Source organism: Varanus komodoensis, unplaced genomic scaffold (assembly GCF_004798865.1).
Source record: "Varanus komodoensis strain SLA01 unplaced genomic scaffold, ASM479886v1 scaffold25, whole genome shotgun sequence".
In the NCBI taxonomy this organism is placed as follows: domain Eukaryota; kingdom Metazoa; phylum Chordata; class Lepidosauria; order Squamata; family Varanidae; genus Varanus; species Varanus komodoensis.
This window is the reverse complement of record NW_025335661.1, coordinates 4,599,279-4,626,616: the sequence shown is the minus strand read 5'-3', so window position 1 is coordinate 4,626,616 and position 27,338 is coordinate 4,599,279. Positions and strand designations below refer to the sequence as shown.

The following is a 27,338-nucleotide window of genomic DNA, read 5'->3' as shown; positions in this document are numbered from 1 at the left end:
GTTTTCCAGATACTTGAGCTTGTCAAAAAAGGAAGGGAGGAAGGAAGGGGGAAACATTTAACAGAAAAATCACAAAAACACTTTTCATATCACCCATGTGTGGATATAATATGGACAGCTGAAAAACTGTTCAGCCTTTTCCTGCAACTCCAAACTGCAGCACAACACAGCTTCTTTACTTATCCAGTGCATTTATATCCTGTTTCTTAGAGGTATATACTCAAAAAGGAAGTAGACACAATTTCATATCAATTTAGAAATCAAACCTGTCAAAATTAAGCCAAATTTGAGGTTGCTGAGCACATGAATTAACTGCTTACTCAGAAAAGTTCAATAATAGAATGCATATATCTGAAATCCTTCCCTTCCTTTTAATTTTGCTTTATTAATGGTAAATTATCATTGTGTATTTTAGTCTTCCTTTTCTTCTTTTTGATTCTTTTTTCTTCACCGTTTCACCCCACTACCCTTTCTTTTTGTCACTGTAATAGTTTATACAATTCTATGAAAATTTAACTAGAAATAAGTCCCACTATGGTCAGTGGAGTATAGTCCCAGAAAATATACACAAGCATTGCCGCTTTGATGTTCTTATCTTGTCACAGTTTACAAAATAAAGATGATACACGCACACAAGTTTGTTAAATACACCCCTTTTCTTCTTCCCATAGCAACCACTATAGTGATTAAGAAGATGCATGGGCTCTCCAGAACAGTTACATAAGTTTGTACATTATGATCATGCATATTTGCTGACAATTATTGCTCTAGGAAATCCTTAATTCAGATAGGGCAGAGCTCTCTCTTTCATACACACCATACAAAATAGGCTACAAATGCAAAGGCCACATACACCTTTCTACATGTGCACACAGCTTCCAGATTCATATTTAGTAAGTGATAACCTAATTCTGTCAAAAACTTCATGTTCACTAACTGCAAAGCATATGTCAACTTTACCATCATACACAAAAGTGAAATATTTCCAGAAATGGTAAATATACTATACTTATTAGAAGTGCCATATCAATTCATAAAACCTGAGGTGCAAGGCAAAAGCTATGGGTAGACAACTCACAGCACTCCTGACTGCTGGCCATGCTGGCCGAGACTGACATGTGTTGAAGTCCAGAACACCTAGAGAGTACCAGCTTTGAGAACACTACACTATCTAATTCATTACAAAGAAAAAGCAGCTTTAACAATCCAACTGTCACAACTCTGTAACTACCATTCTTACTTTCCAGTAACATGAAAGCCATAAAGGGAAAGCTTTTCCTGTACAGATTTAGCACTAATAGCAGGTAAGAGATTCTTTGCATTTAAAAAACTTATTTTTTATGTTTTTGAACATGCAAATCAAGATGCTGTAGTAGTACTGCATTTGACCAGTGAACTGAAGAAGATTAATGTTTGTCTTCCATTAAGACTACGTGAAGATAAGCTTGAACTGAAGTTTGCTATTTATTTACATTGGTCACAAGTTCTTAATTTAGCTTTCAGTTTCCAGTTAATCATTCCTTTAAACGGGCCCAAGAACACTTGCATGATACAGGTCTCCTGTCTGAAAATGAACTTGTAGGTTTGAGGATGAGCCTTGGATGCACTCTGGTGTTACTCACAAACCTTTAGAAAGATGGCAAAAAACAAAACAAAAAAAGCCCAGCTCTTTCCCTTATATGCAGTGATAGCTAAAGAAACAAGGAGGAATTTAGTAAATTGGTAATAGCATTTAAAAGAAATCATAGTGATAGTCTATCAGCTATGTAAAAGTGTTAAGTGCAAATTCCATTACAAAAAGGAGATGTGGGTGATGCACTTTGGGTGGAGAGGCCAGGGAAGGTGCTCAGGCCTACCGCCAGCACCTACATACTGCAGCAGTTGCCAGGGTCCAGGCATCCTATCGGGACTCACTGCAGCCAAATGCCACTGTCACTCATTGTGCCTCCTAGATCAGCTCACCTTACAGTGATGGCGCTTTTTGGATCAATGCTGGGTGTTCACAATACAACCTTTCCCAAAATGCAATGTCCACTCATGCGTTTTGAAAAATCCGGCTCTCATCCCAGAGGGTCATTATCACCAGTTAAGTGCATGACAGCAATGCTGAAGTTGGAGCTCTTTAAATATGTTTAATGTCTAGTTTCTCTCTAGGGGAAGTCTTCCCTACATACCTTATCAGTTCCTGCACAATATTACATATACGGTCACAGCACTACTTTATCTCAAATAGAATTGTCTCTGTATTTCACATTTATATGCAATATAAGCAAACAGTAATATAGTGTGTACTTTAAACTATACATGAATTTTTGAGCTTCCATCCAGTTCACAATCCTTTCAGTGAAGCATTGTGTTCCCAACTTAACTGTAAAAATCTACAGATGTTTAAGCATCTCAGTTCCTCTGTTACTCCCTAGGTACAGCTGTTAACAATTAACTTTGTGAATACATATTTGAAAGTTAACTATTTATAGCAGTACAAGGCAATTTATCTGTCAATAGCTTAAAGGTATACAGGCAATGCAAGTTATTCTCTACATGCCAAATGTGAAGAAGGTGTTTGTACTGTCAGAATCCAGGAATCTCAATTTGAGAAGAGGGAATAAAACTTGGGTTCATGGGAAAGATCAAGCGTCCAGACCATCTAGGCTTTATTGTATTTACCCCAAGGTTCCTGCGGTACTCACGATAATGCATGCATTACCAGGCAGGTAGAGATGAACTCTGCTGCCAAGCTTCAACACAACTAGAGAGTTTTTATACACTCCCAGTCACATACAGGTACAGGGCAATTGATGACAGAATGTAGAGATTACAATAAGATTCTGAGGTCATCACATACAGAACAGATAAAGAAATATCAGTCAATCACACAGCAACAATGAGATTACAATATTTCCAACTGCCTGTATTGACACTTTAGTTCAGTAGCTTGAACCCATCTCCAGGTCTGCTTAAGACATGTAAATTCAAGCCACTGAAACTATGCATGAGCTCAAGACTCTTATCTAGAATGTCTAGACTCTAAACATTCTGAATTGGCCAGGGCACATGGAGCCTCTGGGCTAGGAAGATACTTCCTTGAATTCCAACAATGAGTATTTACAATGTATATTTGGACTAAATGGCCTGTCTACTGTAGCCCACAGCTAAAGGTGAGAGAAAGGAGCGGGGGAATGAATGCCATTTTAAACAGTGACAGCAGAGAGTACAGGATTTGATCCCACAATGCAAACGCACACAAAAGTAATGCTTTTCAGACAGGATTTATCCAAATTTTCCCAATAGTACCTAATTTAGGGAAGAGATCCTGCATGCATGCATTCTGCAAGCTGCACTGTAAATCTTACTATTCACAAGAGAAGGGATTAGGGAGAATAACACAAGACACCTGAAGGGGTTTAGTATTTAGGCTGTGAGTTAGTAAATTACCAATTTTGCTGTTGAATTGGTCAATTTAGAGATACCGCAGGAGATGGAGTATCCAGGCAACACTGTGAAGGTTGCTGGGACAGTGCAGAATAAAAGAAATTACTCTGTTTAGCTTGATAGATTAAGCCTCCAGAGAGAGTATTTCCATAACATTGTGAAAGAATAAAAATGAGAGAGATTAATTATGCAGTGTGGCCCTTTTTTGATAACTTTCTGGCATTGGAATGTGGCCAGGGCTAACATGTTTAAAAATAAAATCTTTTACAAATTGTCAGTATGGTGAAATGCATTCCTCATATGTTTCATTTTAGGGCATATTTTTCCTAATTAAGCAATATGTTTACTTTTTCATCCTGGAGCATTTCCAGTGCATTGTTAGAAGCTGATCAAAAAGAACAGAAAAGCCAAATTTTACCAATTAGTGCCAACAGGTCCTTGAGAATACATTGCAAGGAAACTTCTATTTGCAATTCCTTGTTAGTATTACTACTTAGATGTTTTGGTTCTCTGAATGCATAGAAGAATGGGTAAATTCATATGAAGCAATCTCCTTTCATTAGGGAAGGCTGGACCAATCAGACTGTCATTAATGCAATTATGCATTTGTTTGTAATGAAGTCTGCCTTATCCTGTTTCTGAATTAAATGTTCATTTTTTTTCCTCAAACACTCTTGCATGAAATTATCTGAAGGTTGACTTTGAAATAAATTGATCTTTTCCCCCACAAGGCTTCCCAATTTCTTTTTCTGATTATAGATTCTTGTATCGCAGGCCAGTCTCAAAAGCAGGAGCTGTTTTAAAAGCCCTTTGGAAACCTGCTAATACAGTTCAGCTCACCTATCATCTCTGGCTGTTCTGCAGCCACATCTGTTTACCTATTTTCTGTTCTCCTTTTGCTGTCTAGAATTTTGCTACACATTTAAACATAAGCTATGACTACATTTTTAGCCTCTCCCACTTTGGGGGCTAAGGGCACATAATATTAGGCACTAAGGAGAACTGGCAAATGCCATTTTATATCATTCTTAGCATCACCTTTGGGGAAGTAGCCTAAACTTTCTTATTTCTGCAACAGCAGTAGGGTGTCTTTTCAATATGCATTCAAATCTTTCCAGTTTGCATACGATAGGCAAAGAGTAGTTGCCAAGAACAACTTGGGGGCACAGGAAATTTCTGGGGGCAGGAAGATTTCTATGCTCTCTCTCATGAAACTCAATTATGGCATTTTCAACAGATAGTTATCACTTTATCTGTTATGTGTGAAACTAACATAAAGCTAGGTATTGCATACTTGAATCCAAAAAACTCCAACAACTACAACAGAAAGTTAATTATGCATGTGAACAATTACAAAACCAAGTTTTCTCTATGGAAATCTGCCTTTATTTGAAAATGTTAATTGAAATTTGACAGGAAATATCTCCAAGGACTTGGTCTATTTCCTGGTGTCCTTTCTAAACTATTTATAAGCCACATTTTTTAATTCACAAAACCCAAGCAGGACCCCCTAAGCTATCTTGCATACCCATTAAAAGTCCATAGGGCTATAGCATAATCTGCGTAATTAATGAACTCCATCTGTGGAATACTAAATGAAACAGAGAATAGGACTGAATACAAATGGGATGCTTATCACAAAACCATGTCCAAATAGCTTATACAAATACAAATTTCAGTGGGAAAATAATTAAAAACTAAATAGCTGTCAATCTATATTTAACAAATGTGTGGCAGTTCTTCTATGTTTTAATCTCACTGTAACCAACAGCACTTCATTATTCATCATTGTTACAACATTTTTGTTTACCAGCCCAACTGAAAAGAACTCCTAAAATAGTCCTACAATTATTTAAGACTATTTTACTCAATTTGCCTGTACAGCTGCTAATTCCCCTTCTCCTTTCTCATGATGCCACACATGCAACCCTGCCTTCATCTCTTCTGGCCTTGAAGAAAACCTTGCCAGTATAACAGAACTATGCATGAAACCACCACTATACTTTATTAATAGACTGCAGATCTACTGAGCCAGTATAAAAGTGCACACAGGTCTCCAAAGAAGATGTGTCTTCAAGTCTGTGGCAGATGCAGTTTGCTATCTAGATGCTTGCTCAATAACTACAGTGGTACCTTGGCTCACGAACTTAATCCGTTCCAGGACTCTGGTCATGACCCAAATTGGTTGTGAGCCAAGTTAAATTTCCCCATAAGGTTCAATGTAAATAACGTTAATCCGTTCTGTAACCATTTTTTAATTCAGAAAAATGTGAAGCAAAGTGACAACAACAAAGACCATGGCCAGCTTCCCCCACCCCACCCCGAGCACAAGTGGGGCCACTTCCCCGCCACCCAGCAAGACCGAGATAGCACCTGTCATCCCTGCACTACTGAAATCATGCCTGTCATCCCGGCAGGCGCCCGTCATCCCGGCACACTGGGGAGTGGGAGGGAGAGGCAGGTGCAATCATGGGCGCACTGGGGGAGGAAGAGTCGGGGGCAAACGGCGCACTGGGGGACAGAGAGACGGACGTGAACAAATTGTGCTGGGGAAGGGAGAGACTGCGCGAGCGGGGTGCACTGGGGGTGGGGAGATGTCTGCAATCGTGCTGGTTGCGGGGTGGGGGGGAATGGCCGAGATTGCGCTCATCCTTCCTGCAGGAGTGCGCCTGCCTTCCCTGCACAAAAGGAACTGCGATCGTGGCCATCTTCCCACTCGGGGTGGGGGGGGGGGGAGATGGCTGCGATCTTGGTTGCCACTGAATGCGGAATTCGCGACCCAAATCAAAATTTTAATGAAATTTTTGTTCCTGACCCAATTTGTTCATGAACCAAGGCATTCATGAGCCAAGGTAGTTTGTTACTATGTTTCAGAAAAACAGACAAGAGGTATTGTAGTACACTGATTATAGCACAAGCTTCTGCCTACTGGTGAAGCAATAACTCTGTGAGACTGAGATTCAGTGAGTGGCCCAAAGTTACTCAATGAGCTTCATGGGCAAGTAGAAACAGCAACCAAGTCCCAATCCAACACTCTAACCACTACACAACACCAACCTTTGTGTGTATGCATGTGTTTTGCATACACAAAATATAAGTTTCATTTACATTTTATCTTTTTCCCTTGCCAATATATTCTTATCAATACTCATGCAATGGATGTAAACCCTTTGTCCACAAGAAAGATGTACAATAGAAGAAAGACTATTAATCGCAAATGATTTTTCTGCTAAGTGTATATATTCATATTGATCTCCCTGTAAGAGCAGGAAGAGTTGCATGCAATTTGCAGCTTCCAAATGCCATGACTAGAAAAAGACTTGTCTTTGGTCTGTCAGATAAACAACCTCCTGATGTAGCCTTCTTTGTTGAAAACTGCACCAAGCTTCTTTCTCAAAAACTCTAGTTTACCCACAAGAGTTAAGGACACAATCCCATGCATATTTAGACACCAAAAAATCTTAGAACTCCCAGCACTCCCCAGGTGAAACTTGTTAAGAAGACAGAATATCTCTGCCACAAGTCACCTTACTTCAGATGGGGCAGGTGAGGCACTAAACAGAGTCATGGGTGACAGAAAACAATTTAAACAGGTATGCTAATTAAATGAGGTTAATTTTAAAACACAAGTCCCTGCTTTCTTGAACAAATACATAAAATCCTACCCAGCTTCCTCATTCACTGTTGATAAGAGTCATTCACAGAAGCTTCACAAAAACCTCAAAGCTGTCTCACAACCAAGGTCGTTTGGAATGGATAAAGCTTTAACATAGCAGACATTATAAGGCTGGCAGCATTTTCATTTTAGCAGTTTCAACCACCCTAAGAATTGCAGGTAAGGAAGGAGATCTCAGCCAACGGTCACCAGGAATTTCCTTGGAGCCACTGAGAAGCTGAACTTCTACACAGTGGGGCTTTCTCTATAGTGTGTTTTCCTGGATTTTCTTACAAACAGTAAGAGTTGAAAAATAGTTATTTAATTACCACCATTCACACTTGCCAACTCTGGAAAGTGATTTCTTTAAAAGTACACTCTAGACATTTTCAGAGCTTAGATTGTAAAGCCCTGTAGGATTTCCAAATGGCTTTGAATGATCTCTCTTCAATTAATGTTTCATTCCCTGGAGTAAGTTCATTAAAAATCCTATCACTGCAATTACCAAATTACTCATTGCTTATCTTATTACAGAATTTAATTGCTTATTGTAGCCAGTGAAATTTGGTAACACTGAGTAGGTCCAATTTAGAAACTTTTAATAACAAATGCTTCAACACGCTGATGTTTTGTTTGTAAAAAATGTGTTTATTATAAAAATATGTTGATCGTCTTATTTCTACCCTTCTTCCCTAGTGATTCCATTATGTATTTTCCAGTTAAAATAATAAACAGAGAAGAGGCTTAAATGACCAGCCTTAAAATCCTGACCTTTATAGAATTCTCTGTCTGCTGTGCAGTCAGGTTTGCTGTTAAGTGGAACCTTTACAAATTATAATGCAACATAACACAACATTTCACTTGACCTGCTTTAATAATTCTACTTAATCTCTGAACAGTAATTCTGCACTATTTAATTCTCTTCCTTGTTTTTTGAGCTCAAAAAATTAAGTTCTGTTTTGGGACAGGCTAACTTAATAAGCCTGTACTAGTTAGGAAATCTAGACTCAAAACTATGATACCAGCAAGACATTTGTCATAAATTCTTTTTTATTATGTATTAAGAATGTGTTAACAACTCTATATAGTTATTAAGAAGCACTAACAGCTACCATCTATATTACATATTGTTAATCCATTCTCTAAGTGAACTGGCATTTCAGATAGATTTTGTTGCTGATGAAGTGACACACAAAATGAGAGTTCAAGTATAGGAAAGACAGCTAACATTTAGTACAGAAACAAAACAAAAACAGAGCAACATACCAAAGCTCTCTAAATTAAAAGATTTAACTGCCAATAACTCATGATGTCCAGGTTCACACTTCAAGAAGCAACTTCTGATTAGTCTGCTCAGATGCGTAGTCAAATTGAAAACAGCTTGTGTCTAGATTACAACCCAGAAAACCATGGTTTAATTATCTACCATTAACATATGAACAGCTCCAATATGAGAAGGTAAGATGTTATGGTTCCATCTGTAACAACACACCATTATTTCCTTAACTGTTTTCTGTTGTAGCTGTCACATTCTTCTCGTAATTTTTTCTCAATTCATCCAACTGTCAACATACCTACCAGGATAGGAAGAAAGTAATGCCAGAGAAGAATTTCACTACAAAAGGAATGGGAGCAATTGAAGAAAGTTGGCAAACAATGGGTATATATGTATTATATTTTGAAAGCTTTATGCTGGGGAGGTAGACTGGAATGATATAAAATTCCCTTTTATCTGAGCTCCTCCTGGAAATGCTAACAATTCCTGTAGAAATGGAATCAAAAAGGAGTAGAAAATTTTCTATAAGCAATACTTTAGATGTGAAGATTAGAAGTATCCCTTTAATGGGAATTAATAGGTCTCTACTTAAGCATATGCAAACCAAATACAAGATGCTCATGCACTTCTCTTGGTCAATCACATTACGCTGAACATTTATTAGCATAATGATTACCTATGAAGGGTAGGCACTACCTTAGTTAGCTGGCTAGATTTGTTTGCAACATTTGCATTTTATAAATTGCCCCTAATGAAGGAGTCTCAGTCTCCTCAAAGCATTGTGTTTTAATTTAAAAAAAAAGTTTCCCTTTGGCACCACTGAAAATTCATTCTCTTCTTGCTTCCAATTCATCCCAGGTTGCTCTTGTTTGGTTTTTTAGCATTTATATAACAACTTTTATACTAAAAGGCCATCAAAACAATATACAACAATTTAAAGCAATAAAAAACAAAAACAGTAAAAACAAGACCATTAAAAATTGCCCAAATAATTAAAAAAAAGAGAGGGTGGGGGGACGACTGAAATCCTACCTGTTAGGCACTAGTGTACAGTCAATATCTGGCCTTTTTGTTTTGGGAATGGTATAAAGTGGATATCGGTCCCCATGGCGAATCAGCACATGAACAGAAATCAGTTTAAAATAATGAGGTGCATGACCTATAATAGAAAAACAAAATAAAATTGTTATGTATCAATCAGTTTTAAAATTCATAATAAACCTATGTATTCAACCATATACAAAACAGACAATCAACTCAGACTTTTTCCACTTATGTGACTGATGAAGGGGGGGTAGCTCTAACATGTATGCCACATATATTCTACATGGATTGAAAGATGCAAACATTTATTTAACATTAATGGGCACTGTGTTCACTGTAGTGGTTGCTTTCCACAAAGAAATAGTGTTATAACTTAAAACCCTCTTTACTTTTCTGGCCTGCTTTCTTAGTGTTACTAAGGTAACCATGCATCTCAGTGACAAGCTTTATTATTCACCTTTCCATATTGTTGCAAACATATTTTTAAAAGGTGATGTTTATTAATATCTCTCATATCATGGCCAAGAAAATAGGATATCAATAATATAAACAACAGATAAATATTCTAGAGACCAGTAAGATTGTCTTGTTTAAACTGCTGTAGCATTTGCATTGAAAGTGAATATAAAACAGCTGGTGTATGGTTCACCTTCGACCAGAAAAAAGGCAAGAAGGTTATTGAGGTTTTGCAAGCAGCACAGTGAACTTTTCCAGTGTTCAAAAGCCAAAATTGTTTCTCAAAAGCCTGTCAAGACTTCATGGCCTTAAGCCAGGGCTCACTAAGAAAAGCAACAGAAACAATGGCCTTGAAGCTGCTATAGTCATCTGCTTCTGTAGATAAAGCATGCCTTTGCAATGAGAACAAAGCTGTTTATGCAACTGCAAGGGAGCCTGGGTGTATCCAGGCTCCCTTGCAGGCTCTGAAATAATGGGAGACAGGGACCATATATAGTCCATGGCAAAAGCCACTGTCTTTCATTTTCAGCTTGGTGGAAGGAACTAACTTGTTGTTCATTCAGGAACCTTTGAAGGCCCATGGAATATCCCTGGCCCATTAACTAACAGATCACGGAAAAGTATGCTTTCTTTTGCTTCTTTATTAGTTGTCTGCATCTACAGTTCATTGCTGTCTTTCATAAACTGTATATCACCTTTAACACAGGTGGTTTTGTGTATTTCTAAGCATCCTTGAACCTAACGTAGGGTGCCTTACCTGGACCAGACCTCTATGGCCAGAATATCTGGTCAGTTCTAGTAACACTCCTGACTCTCCAACTACTGTGCCTTTGGTTCTAGGATGTGGTGGAAGAATTCATACAAATCATAGCTTACAAATTCAGCTGTAGTAAATATTTTGTTAACTGCCCAGAGTACCTTGACTATAAAAATGAAACAAATAGATGAAAGAAAAAAAAAAGTGCAGCACTGTCAGATTAAACCAAAAGGTTTATGTAACCCAGTATTGTCTTTTCCAGACTGACCAGAAAGTAACTAGTGTGTGACTTGTGCCCATTCCTAAAGTTGTCTGATCTGGGCATGTTCATGCACACTTCAGTCACATCCCATCTGGACACTGTAACACACGCTATCCATAGCTACCTTTGAAAACTCTCCGCAGCTTTAATTAGTGCCGAATTCTGCGGCCAGACTGCTGAAAAAGGGCCAGTTACAGGGAGCATGTGACTCCTTCAATAGAAAAGCTTCAATGGTTTACAGTTTTGGTTGCCCCCTCCACCAGACACAATTTGAAATATTAATTATAACCCATAAAGCCCTATATATCTGCTTCAGACCAATCACATAAATGGCTAGATTCTCCTGTATAAGCTTGTCTGGGCCTTAAGAACCTTGGAAAATGCTTTTCTTTTGAGACTTCCATCTGCAGAAATGTATTTGGTGCTGACATGTCAGAGGAACTTTTCAATAGCTGTTCCCAGGCTGTGGATCTCCCTGCCACAGGAAGCTAAATTCACTCCCTCTAAAGACCTTTTTATTCTTTTGGAGCATTGGGTGGGATGCTGTTTTAATTTTGTTACTACTATGTTTTATGGTGTTTTGATGCATTGTTTTACTATTCTTTTTATCAAGTTTTATTTATGATTGCAAACTGCCTTAGGTGCCATTTTTATTGGTAGGAAAGCAAGGTACAAATCTAAATCAACAGTTCCTCAAGTAACCTGGTCCCAATCCATGTAGAGAAAAGGGGTAGCACCAAATTTTGGTGGGGGACTGGATTACCCCACCACTGCCTTGCACTCCACAGGCTGGATGGTATCAGTGCACATGGGAAAGATCACTAACATCATTGCCCCCATCTCATTCTTTGTGCTAAGAGAGGTACAGCAAGGGAATCTGGCACAAGTGTGTTCCTGAGGCTTTGAGCAGCAAGCACTGCTCCAAAGAGCAGTAAATGTTGCCAAAAACAACAGAAATGGAAACAGAAACAGAATCATTGGTGCTGATACAAGTGGTAGCTTTTACAAGTGCCAGTCCAGTTCCCTGAAATCACATTCTAACTTCACCTCCAATCTAAGACGATTGTGGTAATTCCTCCAGCAAGTACAGCTTTGGGCCAAATTCTAATACCCAAGGGGACAAAAGCAGGGTTTGAAGCCTGGTTGTGAAAACTTAACAGGCCAAATTAGGCCTACAGGCCAAACCTTCTCATTCTTGGTGCACAGCTTTAACATTACATTTTAGTAGGACATTTTAGTGAAAGCTTTTTTAAAGTTCAACTAAGTAGTCAATGTTTGCCAGGTCAGCCCTAGCCACATACACAAATTTCGCTTCGCAGAACCCTTGCCAATTTTCCTTCAGCAGGAGTTCTTATTTTGTATATGTGTTTTTTTAAATAATGAACAGGTGTTAACTGGCCAGTAACTTCCTTAAAAAATTATCTTACATTGGCTATTTTCTAGGTATCCAATAGGGAAGGCAGTTGTAGCAACAAGTATTTTAATTGCAATGTTGCAGTTTCATATTCTTTAAGAACTTTCAGGCCACCTGAAACTTTCAGCTGGATGCCGCCTAGATTCAGGAATTTAATTTTTAGTCACTTTACAACTGTCTCCTGTCACCTCTATTTTGCTTATTTTTCAGAGTCCTTTCCTAAAAATGTTGATTCACATAAGAGTTCCTGTTTTAAATTTTCTGCAATTAAGACAGGTTCAAATAACTCAGCCTCTACAATCTTTCATAACCAATCTTCATATTCCCTTATCATTAAACAGCCACCAACTGTTGGCTTTAATGTTCTTAACAACACATTCCTCCAATTTCTCTCTCTCTCTGCTTTCTTTCTTGTCAGCTTACATTTTTTTCTAGATTTCTTTACTTAGTTTTGATCATTGGGAAAATACTGAAGGAACTATTTTTGCTTTTTATTTTATTCCTCAGTGTTTTATTCCTCAACATTGCTCATTATCCATGTTAGCATCTTCTTGTACTTTTCCTAATTTGGGTTAAACAGTCTTGTTGAGCTTCTAGAGACTACAGCACAATAGTGCAATACATGCTTTGTACCAAAAAAACTTTCTAAATTCAATCCCTGACCTTTTCAATTAAAAGTACCAAACAGTAGGTAATGCGAAAGATCTTTACTTGATCTTTAATTTTTAAAAAAACTAGACAACAGATGGAAAATCTGACCTGATCTGGTATAAGACAGCTTTTTACATTCCTGTTATGGCTTTAAATAACCAACAGGCATTTTGCAGAGATGTGGCACATTCATCTTCTTTTTAAGAATCTATTTTTTTTTTTAAGTTCAAAAGTTGTCTTCCTCTGAAGTCATGTCTAGCTTGGAACTTCCTTGGCAATCTCCATTTTACATACATGAATTAAACACCATGCACCAGCTCTTTGGTACCAGCATAAGTCTGGCAGGCTCACAACAAAACTAGGGAATAGCAAAGGAGGCGTACAAGACACATTGAAGGGTTGGGAGCACTACTTCGGAACTCATTTTCTAAGGCTAACAAATGTGTCTGTCATCCTTTAAATAAGGACTTTGGAACACAGTGCATGTATACTATAGTGTGTTCAAAATGGCATCCAGAAAGATACCTGTTGACTACTTAGCTAGAGTTCAAAGCTTTCTGTCCCAAGTTTTTCAAAACTTGAAAATCCTGAACTAATTTCAGGAAAGGATAAGTGATGGCACCTTTAGAACAAGTTCAAAAAGCCAACTAGAGAGGAAGCAACATTTAAACTTATATGATGTCCAGAATGCAAATATAAATTTTACATGTAGTCAAACTGATCAGGAATGGTAAATAATCACCAAGCTTGGCATTTATGCAAACTGGAAAATCAATTAACAATTGAGGAAACCTCAAAAACTCAGCAATTCATTAAAGTAATGATAAAAGAAAAATTCAGCATAATCAAATCTCTTCAAGAAATGCAGATTATGTGGCACAGGTTAGAAAATGAACAAACAAAACCAACAGGACACCACCATGATGAAAGTAACAGAATGTAAGAAACTATAAGAATGCTTTATTTAAAAAGCATGGAATAAAATCTATCAGACGCAGGAAACCAGAAAACCAACGAGCAAGATGGTCAAACCTTTAGATATAAGATGATTAGCAAATAGACTAGGGAGGCCACAAAAAAGCTAATGTTTGTTTTGCATCTGTCTTCACTATAGAAGATGTTTGGCAAATAGTCTTCCCTGACTCAGCTTTTTTTTTTTTTAAGATCTATGCGAAAGGGAGGAGAACAAATGAATTTCTATGGGTGACAGGTTAAACATTAACAAATCACTGGGTTCAAATGGCAGTAAACTCAGCTATGTACTGTTGACCTTCTAAAGTAAATACCTACCTTGTCACTAAAAGCCAGCCTGCTCAGAGGATAAGAAGGCATCCTAGGTAATACAAGTTTTTTTTTTTAAGTAAAATGGCGTCAGTATGTTATAGATTCATTAGCCTAATGACTGCACCACACAAATTGATTTTAAAAAATCATTAAAATTACACATGTACAGAACAGTTTTTGCAAAATGAAGTTCTGCCTCACAGTCACTTTGATTTTGCCCTTTATGTAATTTTTTATAGAATTATGTTATTTATACATGTAATTTTATTGCATTTCAATTTTATGGATTGTGAGCCGTCCCGAGATGCCAAGGCATAAGGGACGGCATACAAAAGTTTTAAATAAATAAATAATAAATACATCTTTTGGAAGCCTTTGAGGATACGGATGAACCAGTAACTTCCAAAAATATTTTGATACTGTGTTTCACTAAAAGCTTCTAAATAAATGTAATTATTGAGAAGACCAGCTCATCTTCACTCAAGTCTTTTGCGGCATCAATCCTTTACCCAGTTATCTGGGAGCAAGTTTCACTGATCGCAGTGGAACTCCCTTCTGACATGAATAACTATGAATCAACTAAGTTGTTATGGAATGTCAGGACCTCCTATGATTAAAACACAATAAATATAGATAACAAATATATCCTTTTCAAAATGGATGCATAGAAAGTAAGTAAATAGGATTTCCCAATAAGCTGAGCTTAAATGGGCCAGAACTGTTTAATATTCATACATTATTTGGCAGCACTGATATAGCTAGCTCATGGAAGATAACTAATTAGGGTTAGATAATTAACATTAAGCTAACAAGAACTCCAGACAAATCTCCATAAATTGTTTGAAATAGCAACAAAATGGCAAACACAATTCAATTTATGTAGTGTTGTGTGTTGGAAAAGTGTGTGTGTGTTGATAAAATCTGGAACAGAAGTAACTTCTTTGAAAATAGAAACATAGAAACAGAGCGAGTCAGAAGGGGCCTCTCAGGCCATCTAGTATGATCTCCGGCACCAGCCGGCTCCGCTCACAACATGCCCACCATGTGCACGTCCAGCCTATCCTTGAACACCCTCACCGATGGGGCCTCAACAACATCTCGTGGAAGCCCATTCCACATCCTCGGGCTCCTAACGGTCAGGAAGGGCTTCCTGGCATCCAAATGGAACCTTGGCTCCTTGAACTTTGCTCCATTGGAGCACGTCCTGCCTTCCTCTACAGGGGAGAACAGGTCTCTACCCATCTCCATGTGACATCCCCTCACATACCTGTATGTCACCAACTTATCCCCTCTGAGTCTCCTCTTCTCCAGGCTGAAGAGACCCAGTTCCCCAGTAAGTAAGGGATCACAATAGACTGATTCAAAATATACATTCACTGAACTATAATGCCAAAACATATAATTTTCATTCTATGGTTCAACTTCATTTGGAATACTGTGCAGCATTGTGAATCGTTCATCTTAACACTGATACTATAGATTTTGAAGTGATCTAACTGTTAGAAATAATCTTTCCTTTCCTTCAGAAGAGGAAAACATTCCAAGCATGCAGGGAGTTCTTTTTGAAACTTTATTGCAATAAAGGGAGTGAAGGGTTTTCTTTCCCCTTGCCAGCTCACTCAGCTCATGTTCACATCCCATTTTTATGCCCTGCCCCTGGCCGCTTCTTCCCTCTTCTTTTCCTTCATTGGGCAGAGTACTGGGAAGTTACAAATCCTTTCCATCCACCTATCCTGTGCCACTCTGATACCTGTTCTTCCCTCACACTTCGTCCCTCCCAGGTGAATTATAATGAGCTTATTTCCTATGCAGGCTGCGTTTGTTAAGTCATGAGGTCATTGAGCAAGTTTCCTGCTATCTTGTCCAGGTGACAATTCCCTCCTGCTATCCGATCTCAGCCTCCTCTTCCTTTAGTTAAGGAATTTTCTTTGTTACTTTTTTTTTTTACTCTTCCTGTTTCCTTGTTTCAAATCGTCCTTTCATCCCTATCACTAACTAAAATGGCCAAGATGAACTTCCCCTATGATGGAAAGCTAAAGCATCTGTTGAATTTTGCAGATTATGCATGCTAAAGACAAAGAGAAAGGGTTCTTTTTTTCCTCATACAACACTACAAGTTGTGCAAACATAGGAAACTGCCTTATACTGAGATGTATTAGCCCATCTAGCCCAGTACTGTCCACAGTAACTGGTAGCAGTTCCCCAGCATTTCAAGCAAGAATTTTTCCAACCCTATCTGAGATGTTCAGGATTAATGCAGGATTATCCAATTAAATCAATGGACAGTAGATTCAGTCCAAGGAAAATAAAGTTCTTCACATAATGCAAAATTTGTAGAATTCATTTGTGAAGAATTATCAGGGCTTGCTGTCTCCCACCTGGTGCACAGCAAGTGGATCCCAGTGAGAGGATCAGCAGTGACAGTGGAAGTAGCTCCCCTCTCACTAGAGTCTTCAGACATGGAGCAGTGAGCAAGCATGTTGGGGGAGCCATGGAGAATCACCTACCTCACTGCAACACTGATCCCGGAAGATGAGGAAGATCTGGATGCAGTGGTGGGGGTAAAGTGGGGAACGGGAGAAAATGGGAAGACACGGGAGGTGGCACAGCAGAGTGTGGCTTTGATGGTGCTGGTGGCTGAGAGAGACGCAGACAGCAAGGCAGCAGTTCAAGGGAAGAGGTGCAAAGACGTGACGCTGGAGCCCCATGGAAGCGGCACAGGGCTACAGGTCAACTGGATGTTCCCTGACAACCCAGGAAGGGGCAAGGCAGACCCAGCTGGTTCCACCTTCTGCAATGCCCCCAGACAGCCCAGCCTAACCACAGTAGATGAAGGCTTCAGAACATTTACACTGATAAGGCAAAAACATATGGTGTGTTCCTAGGGGCATCACCCTGTTTAGGATTCAGGGATTGCAGAGAGTGGAGAGCACTGGTGAGGTGGACAGAGCTCTCTGTCCTAAACTGAGGGAATCTGAAGGAACTCTGTGTTGGGAGCAGAGTCTCCTTTCTTCTCCTTGTCAAGCACATTGTACCCAGAATGGTTAATTCCCTATTAAACTGCAGAACTGGCAGTTTTTGTTGTGTTCTCTTGAACAGAGGTAAGGGGGAGGTGCTGAGGTCCCCCTATCCCCAGACACAGTAACATCATTGCTACAAGACGCCATGACAGCCTCTGGCTTAGATTACTTTAATGTTTCATACTTGTTAGATATACACTTTGTGTTTCAAATTACTTTGATTCTACTTAAAAAAGAATATGTAAAGCTTTCCTAAGTTTCAGCTTCTAATTCATGGAGTGATCAGTCATAGCTAAGTGGAGCCTTCAGATGCAGAGGGAGTCAGGTCAAAGGGGATTCCTATGTCTGCTTGGAGGATTCCTAGAATATTTTACTGGCTATTCTTGGAAACATGCTAGACTAGATGGGCCCTTGCTCTGATCAGCAGGCCCATTTATATTTGAGCAGATCATTGATAACTAAGATTAAATTAGGAGGTGAGGGCTGGGTTTTATACTTTGATTTTAAATACTACTGCAACTTCCTTCTACTTGACAATTTTCTGAGAGCGTGCTGTATCAGGAAAGCTATAATTTAAAGATGAAACTCCAAAACAGGAACATAGGAACAAAAACAGACAAACAAAACATTACCTTCCATACTACGTTCAGGTATGCTGGGAATGTTACAATAAAACTGGGCTTCATAAATTGGATCTATAGCAGGTGGTTCTGTCAGTGGATTAGGCATTATTCTTTTTCGATTCTTGGTATTCAGACCATCTTCTTTAACTGGATGAACAGGAATCAAGTGCACTAAAAGATATGAAAAAGCAATATTCATGGCAGGTTGGCTTTGCTGGATTATCTTAATACTATAACATTTATTTTAATAACCCAAAACAAAAAATCAATATAAATAAACCAGATTCCTGCTGTAAAATACATTTAGACCACTTTGTAGTCATCTAGTAATTCCTCAATGTCTTTGGATAAGAAGGCAAAGAGAACAAATAATTAGTAGGAAACCTAAAATTAAATACTTAAGAAAATGAGAACATTTCAAACTGATGGAACAGTTCACTGAATTAGAGTCATTTTTAAGTAATTTAATCCTGGATAATAATAGCCTTCCAAGTTTCCTTAATTCTAGTTTCTTTTTGCTCAGAATTAGCCCCCTCTCCCATAAGTAATCAATGTAATCCTGCTAACGGAAGAAATTCTTTAAAAACACAAATGCCACAAATGACATTCCTATTACATATAACTTATCACAAAACATGCAATATAGCAAGATGGGAACCAGTAACAGGAGCAAAACAGAGAAATGCAGAATCCCTAATAGCCACATTCTGACTCCCCCACCCCAGAAAAATCACTAGAATCACTAGAATATTCAACATAGCTGCATATTACAAAATATATCTGTCATTACTCCTTACTCCCTAGTTTTAGATTAATAATTAAATGTTACTCTAAACATTCTAGAAGGGTCGCATAAAAATCCCAGTGCTTTTAATATTAAGTGTTATATATTTCAATAAACAGGATACACATACTACAGTAAAAAATACAATAAAATCTCTTCAGAAGAAGGATAGCTCTAGTGAAAGAAACCTAATCAATGTTAGAAACTGTTGCATCTTAATATAACTGACACTCTCATATATTTTCAGAGAGCTGAAAAACATTAAAATAAGACATATTTTCCTTTTACTGTGAGTACTGGTATTAGAATAGCAAACCATGCAAGCGTTACAAAATAAACAAAAGTGCTGCAGCAAAATCAGCAAGTTCATAGCATCAAACCTTTACCTAGAATTAGAAGGAAAAAAAGTAAATCCATATTCCTTTCTCTTTTCCCTTTAGAACCCCAAATAGTGCCCAAACAGTACATAATCAAAGAGGCTGGAACTTTTTCTGAATGTTAGCTTTAAACACAGACAGTTCTTTCAGCTCCATGCAACCAGTCTACGTAGAACTGTTCTCATTGACTTAAGAAGTAGGTCACATAGCAAACAATTTTTGAAAATGGTTACGTGGCAATTTTTCCTCACCTTGAGACACAAAATATGCACAGAGGGAACTACTCAAACTTAATTATCCCTCTCCCTACAAAGAAAAAATTCTATGATCTCTCAGCAGGATACTTGTCATTTAAAGTAGAACATGCAAACAAGGAACTGATAAGCATGGAAACACAATAAAAGGCAAAAATATGCTGTATAAGGAAATGGTTAAGAAAACACACTGGCAGATACACAAAAAAATATCCTGGAAGAGACAGACAAGATGCAGATGGAGTGGGGAGAATTGTTAATGTATAACATGGCCAATTTAGAAGCAAGGAAACACTCTACAGGGTATCTTGCCATCTGTTGTGCCTGTTTAAGAACGGCTGCCATGCTGGACTTATTTCTAAAGTCATATCATCATACCTAATTAATATATTTCATGTTGACTATAATACACATCCTGAAGCCTGGCAGCTAGTTCTATTTACTGACCATCCAAATTCCTTAATGTATTAAACTTTATTTTGACTAAATTGTCAAAGTTAAAAACAAATCAGCAAGTCCATCTGAAATTCCTTAAAGAACCCAAAATGAAATTGGTTTTCTAAGAAGAATGTGTAACATATACCTAAAACAGGTCTCTATACTAGAGGATCGGACAGTGACCAACCTAATGTCAATTCTGAAGGAAGTATAGATTGGCTAGTCTAACATCTGTTCGAAATAACTTTTTGGAAAGCATTATTAAAAAATAAAACTAGCAAGCCACTTTGCAATGGAGGCAATCTGCGGTCAATGTCCATACATTTCCAAGTTTGCAATGCAATTTACAATGCAAAAAATGAGTTTGACTACATTCACTCATTTGAAAAATGTGCCTGAAAAATGCATGCTTTTGCAAAATGTGAAAGCAAATATGCTTTCATCAATGGAAGAAGAATACATTTCAAGCATCTGCTTATAATTGCTGCATACATTTGGGAAAATACCACAAAAACATGCATGAATTTTCATGTGAAAAGAGAAAACAAAGCTTGTAATATGACAGATAGTTGAGAAGGGATTAAAAGAACTTTGAAAAGTTTGAAGATTTGCTGATTCATCTCTGTTTCAAACACTGTGTACCATGCCAGCTGCTTCACCTAAAAGATGAACTAGAAAAAGTGATCAAAAGGACAGTGAGAAGTGGCAGGCACAGGTGATTGTGAGGAAAGATTACAGTGTTTAGGGCTCTTAAGCTTGGAATAGTGAAAGAGAAACTATGTGACAGCAGTAAAAAATACATGCATGTTCCTGAGAACATGGATAGAGAGGACTTTCTTCCTTTCTCATAATACTATCACCCAGGGCCATCCAATGAAGTTAAGAGTACTTCTTCAAATCATGCAGAGTTAATCCTGGCTAAGGATTCAGAAGAGAGAGACCAAATCATTTCACTGTATCCAAGTGGAGTTTTCAAAGAGAAATAACCAAACATAGTCATTTTACACCAACAATCACTGATTTTTTTGAAGACTAAATTTATTATCTTGCATATTATTTATTCTTAAAATAAGTATCCAGGCAAAGGAATAACAACCTTCATCCCAGAAATATGTTATATGGAAGAACGAAGCTCTGGGGAACAACAGAGAAACCACTGAAACATTTTCCAGTCATTTTCTTTTGATTGTTTCTACAAATATTTTCTCAGATGTCTAAAGATAAACATTATCAACAGTCACTTCCACAGTCCATCATTCAATTGCTCCTTTAGAAAGTCACTTGCAACACCCATGTGTACCAGTGAAGCAGATCACATACTGGCTGCATTCACACATAACAAGATGCCATGGCAGGAATGGCTTGTTGCTGCGTGAATATCAGAAGCACATTTGGTTTCTGTGATTCACCATGGAGAACCAATGGTTTGTTCTAATGTTGCCACATTTCCATGTTGTTTCCTGTTATGTCTTAAGTTGGTCGCAGCATTTTTTTCTGATGTTTTGCTGGTTTAGCCAGTGGCTGCTCCAGCCACCATTTCCCACTGCCTTGTTCACCTAGCAATGGCTGAGTTGTCGGTAGAGTTTCCACATCATTTTCAAGTGCAGCCACCACGCCATGCCACCACCATACCCATCACCTGGTCAATCACCTATTGGTAAGATTACCCACTGCACACACTACCTTGATGGTTGCTGAGATGCCCAGCTTGTGCAGCTGTACCACACTATCACCTCATGAGCAACTGCCTCTGACACAAACTCATGTGTACTGTCCCCACAGTAACTATTTGTATTATGTATGAACAACCCCACTAAGTCAGAACCGTATAACTGTTTTCAGTCAGCACTCAGTGGCAGCCCCCCTAAAGTGCAATGATTTCATCAGTGCGGCACACCGGATGTCAACACCGTTATCTTTTTGGTGCCAGGTTAAAACAGTACTCTGCTCCAAAGCATCTGACAGCATATGATGGGATTTTAATGTTAATCATACATTAGATCCAGGTATCACATTTTTTAGCAATTTCAATTGTTTTTAAATTCTACATGTTAATTTTATATAACATTGTGTAATTTTTGTGAACTGACCAGAGAGATCTGGCTACTGGGCAGTAAGTAAGTAAGTAAATAAATGGCTTTGGGTTAAACAACAATGTAATGAATATTCAATTAGTTATGGCCCCTCTTGAGCAAGTAAGCATACAGTTTCCCATCTGTTCATCACATCAACTTTACCTCCACTTCCTAATGTTTTGATGTGACAGCCTAGCGTTCAGAAGTATTTAAACAGCTCAGAATGTTAACCTGGCAATAAACCATGAGTTTAAACTCTGGGTCATTTAGGATTAAACAAGCTGGTGTGCCAGGGTCCACAAATCATGAAACATTTCTCAGTTGCTTCATAAAGCAGAAGCAGGAAAAATCCACTATGCTTGTTTACTCTCACACATAGTTTGCAAACCCTGGGTTGTTTAATCATGTAAACTTGGTTGCTACACTAATGTTTCTTCCACTGATTAAAAGGAGTTGTTCCCATTTATATCTGGAAACATACGAAAGCCTACTTAATTACAAAGAACATGCCCAGCCAATTCAAGATGGCACCATTAAACCAGCCAATCCAGAGAGTAGGTCCTGAAGGTCCACTCCTGAAGATTTCCCTCCCACTAGAATGGCCAACAGCTTAGATACTCCTGGCACTCTAATTGACACATTTTGTTTAATGTAAAGCTACTAATTATCTTTTGCTGTAGAGCTCATACCATATACAGCCAGCTAGATTTAAAACAAAGCAAATGGCAAAGAAATTCCCTGAGCTTTCTTTTTATTCCTCAAAGCCAAATGTATTTTCATTTGTTTTGACCATCTTAAGCCCAACTATCAAGTCTCTTTTATCCTTTTTGTTGTTGTTGTTGTTGTTGCACCTTCTACTCCAGTACTTACTCAATGTTTCCAAGGCCAGAGTCCCATATTTTGTGTTTTTAATCATGTTGCCACCCTGTTTGCCTCAGGAGACCTAGGTTACCCAAAGAGAGAGAGCTTGACTCCCCTTGTAAAGCATCAATTACTAACTGAAATCCTGAAATTTGTATTTCTCCTTAGTCCTGATTGAAAAGACTGACTTTTTAATAGCGAAGGATCTTTATTTAAGATACTCTGCATGCAAGGAGCATGTTATCCACTGATTCTTTTCTCTTTTTGTAAAGTGTGCAGTAAAGAATGTTGTAAAAGTCTTGAGCATCAAGCTCAAGACTGGCCATCTTACTGAAGCGCTACTCAAATGTGTTTTTGCAGAGATTATTCCACAAGGCAGGACAGAAATTAAGTCTGTGACAAGCTTATCTCTACAAATGTCTTTCTATGCATTCTCCTAGAGCAAAATAACATGGGCATTAGTTATTCCACCTACTCATTCTCCTTAGAATTAGTTCAAAGTAATTTATCAACTATTCTACCTGTTTTCATGAACTAAAAAGACAGCTGAAAAGTTAATTGCATCTCAATTTCTATTTGCCAAAGGTCCACCTGAAACAAATGTGAAGGTTAGCAGTACATGGAGGAAACCCAAATGCTAAAATCTGAATTAGGCACAAGTGGGTGGTTCCATGTATTAAATGCTATCAGTGGAAGCTGTGAAGATCAGAGTCCTTGAACAGCCTGAATACTAAAGAATAAAGCAAGAGCAACCAATACATGAGCAATGGGAGTACAATGTTCAATAGTATGATTGTACTATTTATTGCAATAGTTAACTGTGTTAGCACAATAAGTAATGTAAATTACATACAATAACCAAACTCCTCTAGTCTAGGTCCAAATAAAGGATGAGGAACGCAGAACGAAGAGACTAATTGCTTATTATTATTATTATTATTATTATTATTATTATTATTATTATTATTATTAGCACTTCTATGCCACCTCATAGCCTGAAGTGTAAACCTGGGTGGTTTGCAAATTTAAAAAAAATATAAACAACCAACATAATCATATTTAATAACACATTAGAAAATGTATGACATGACCCCAAGTTAAGTTTAAGGTATCACAAGATCCTCATTTGTTACTGTAACAATGCAATACTAGTTCTGTATAATTTGGATAAGGAGGTAATAGAAGCAGCAGCAGAAAGATTTCAGTCTTCCTACTCGGGACATTGCATCAGTTTGTGACAGGGGACATGGTCCTTCAAGCTGTATCTTATTAAAGGTTTTTTCAGTTGTAGGGAAGTGTGGGACACTTTACTCTCCACCATGATTACCACTGGTCTACTAAGCCAGGCAGAAGTCTGCAAAAAATGTATACGGGAGAGAGGGCAGAAAAGGAGGATGCAGAAGAATAGCAGGCAACTGAGAAGTCAACCAAAAAGCATATGAAGGAAATGCTGTTGTTTTAAAATGAAGAGAGGTGAGCAAAATCAGAAACATCCTGAGATATAGATGGGCCTGACAATTACTCAAATAAAGCCACTGGTTCTTGTTCCTCTGGTTGTATTGCTCCTCTTCTTCAGGGGAGTGCCCAGTCCTTTTTCTTGTATGGCCATGGCCAGGACTGAATCTGGGACCTCTTGTATACTGAACCTATAATGTTTCACCATGCTATCTCCTAAGTTACTATTTAATTCATGTCTATTTAGCAATGGTCCCTGGGCACCGTGACTACTTTCATCTTCGTTTTGCATCTAAGGTCACAGTTGATAGCAGAAAATGCAAATAAGCTTTGCCTTCATGAGCTTACCTCAGCCTCCCTGTGGTAAGATTAACACATCTTCCTATATTATCACAGTGCTATTTCCCTCTTAGCTATCAGAAAGCTACTGCTGCTGCCTCCTGCAAGCTTTCCTTAAGTCATACAGTGCTGCATACAGAATGGCATTCTTCTTTTCTCTATTTATTCAGGCTTTTAGTCAAAAATGCTGCCCATAACTAGAATGCCTATGCTGTCTGCAGATATGAATCCATCGATGCTCACAGATGTCTGTTTCTACTCTTGCCTGCTGTGACATGGTTGGCCTGCATTGTCAGAACTTCCAGGCTGCCTATGCATGTTGTGTGAGCAAAGAGGGCTGATTTTATCAACACCTTGGTTGCTGATTGATGCTAACAGGCATGGCACTGACATTTTTTCAGTACTCGTTTCTATGACTGTTTTATGGTTAAGGCTTGCAGGAATGTTCAAGTTGACAACTACATTACATATGTCACTGATATAGTGGTTGTTGGTATAATGAGAGCATAGTTTTAGCCTGCTCAGTGGTTAGAATAAAAGCAGTGGACTAGGAAAGCATTCTACAGGTAGACCATGAGAGATTCTCCTATTGTATGTAGGATAATCTCTGCACTGTGGTTGAACAGCTTTTGAGAAAAGCTATAAAATGTGACTACTATAGAAACAACAACAAATAATTCAGTTTGTATGCATGAAAGTGTGTATGCAAAACTACGTTTCCAAAAGAGAACATGCAGGGACATTTAAAGCACTAAACAGCTTGGGACTCAGTTATGTGAAGAAACACCTTGTCCCATTTGTTACAATTCTTTAAGATTGTCTGATGAAGTTCTTCTCACTAATGTGATATCTGAATTTACTGGTGTTATTTTCATGGGGGTTAGATAAACCCCAATAGAAAGAAAACATCTTTAATCACAGGTTGTTAGAAGATGCTTTATATTATCATAAATGACACCTACTATTCCATGAAAAGACTATTTTTATTGAAAAGTGCACAGCTTCATATCTTCTTCTCTTTTAGAAAAATTCCCATGTAAAACACAAGTGTTTTAATAGTTTTTTCAAGATTCTAAAAATCTGTGAATATGATAACCTGTTTCAATTCTAGGCTTTGATATTTATGTTTATATGAGCCAGTAGGAAAGGAGGGCAAAAGCTGAACACAGTAAAGCAGATATGTCATTTGAGATAGATGTAGAGCATCAGATAAGTCATAAAAAAACTGACAAAATAACAAAAAAAATTAAAACAATTGCAGGAAGAAAAAACTTGATGAAAACTCAAAACACTGCTACAAAACAAGAATATGGTTGCTTGGCAACAAGCAGATTAGCACAGGCATCAGGTGAGCAAATTAAAGTTCAACAAATGCAAAAACATTCATTACCAAGAGGTAGGAGGATAAGCATGGAGAGATTCTAAGAAAGAAGAAAATCTGAACCTTAGGGAAAATATAGGAGTTGTAAGAGAATATTTCAGTGTGCAATGTTTCCTCCTCAAGGTTTCAGCTTCTCCATTTCCCCATTAGTTCTTATTGGGCGATTTAGGAAGCAAGTTCTACCCTGCTTTTTTCCTTAAAGATTTTTCTAGGCAGTGGGTACTTCTGGATTTTGAGGCTTCCCCAAATTCCGCTGATAACTCTCCTTGGGCATAGGTGGTGTAACTTTGGTTACATAAAGGCTGGCATGTGGAAAACTGAAAATGCTCTTAACATTTATGATTATTAATAGGAGTCACCATGCTGGGGCATTTAATTTGGACTATTATACAGAACTATTATATAGAACATATGCAAAACTTAAATATATAGAACTTACCACTACGAAGAAGTTATATAGAACTAAACAGACCCAATTAATTATGGTGGATGCTACTGTGCATTTAAGATGACCATCTGAACACATGTTCCTAGATTGTTCCTAATATCTAGGAGGAAGGTTCATTTTAAAATATTTGTAACCAAATACAGCTGTTCAGTGTCACAGAATTATACACTACGGTTCTGTGCATAGCATCCATTCTTGCATTTGCTTCCTAACATTATTGAGGGGCAGAATTTTCATGACAGAAATGGACGGCTGGAGTGAAATACTTAATCATTCAGAAAACATGCATTTGCTAAGGTTCTGAATTTTCACAGAAATTATTTATTTAGCAATAATATATTTGACATCCTCAAAATATACAGCTATTGCCTACTGATGCGTACCACTATTCTCCCCTGCCTCCACCAACCCCTCCTGAATTTCTGATATGTATCAAAGCATAGTTCCTGAAGCATATGTATTTCAATTATAAATGGCAATTTAAGGTCCAATTCAGCTGAAACATGTTTTGCTAAAATTTAATAAATACAATTTCCTTGCAGATCATCTCATAAGCTGAATTCCTAGACAGCTGCAGCACAGGGGTCATCTTTGAATATGGTCTGTGAATGATTTGGAATTGCTTCCACCTGCATATTTACAGGAATCTTTAAAAGAACCCAACCACAAATGCAAACTGCTAGGCTGGAGCTCTAAGGGGTAGCATGTGTTACAAAATAAAAAAGTAACACATTATTTAAATGACCTCTAGGTGAAGTCTTCCAACTAAAATGTTGTTACAGACCCGAACTTTCCCATATCTCATGAACTTATGGGGTAAAAACAAGTTTTCATCTGTCACCTTGTTAGGTCCTTTATTAGTTAAAGCACAGGCAGTTCTGGTAAGAGATTGTGAAAACAGAATTAAAAAGAAATAGTTTCTGTAGTATGCAACCTTAATCCCATACAAACATGAAGTATAATTAGAAGCAAACATAAGCAATGAAAAAATACTCTCTCGAGTAGTCTCCAACAGAATGAACCAAGCTGGACGTGAAAAAATCTCACAGGCA

The 27,338-nt window shown here is 37.9% G+C and overlaps 1 protein-coding gene across 4 annotated transcripts in view; it reads right to left on the bottom strand.

The window, feature by feature from the left end:
• Nucleotides 1–27,338, bottom strand: part of PXYLP1 (2-phosphoxylose phosphatase 1) — a 67,532-nt gene that overhangs the window by 11,679 nt on the left and 28,515 nt on the right. For all 4 annotated transcript variants that reach the window (XM_044432806.1, XM_044432807.1, XM_044432808.1 and 1 more), the window contains 2 exons: nucleotides 17,884–18,045; nucleotides 9,396–9,522 (listed from right to left, as the gene is read on the bottom strand). In XM_044432806.1, coding sequence (XP_044288741.1) covers nucleotides 9,396–9,522; nucleotides 17,884–18,045 — 289 coding nt within the window. The remainder of the gene's footprint in view (nucleotides 1–9,395; nucleotides 9,523–17,883; nucleotides 18,046–27,338) is intronic.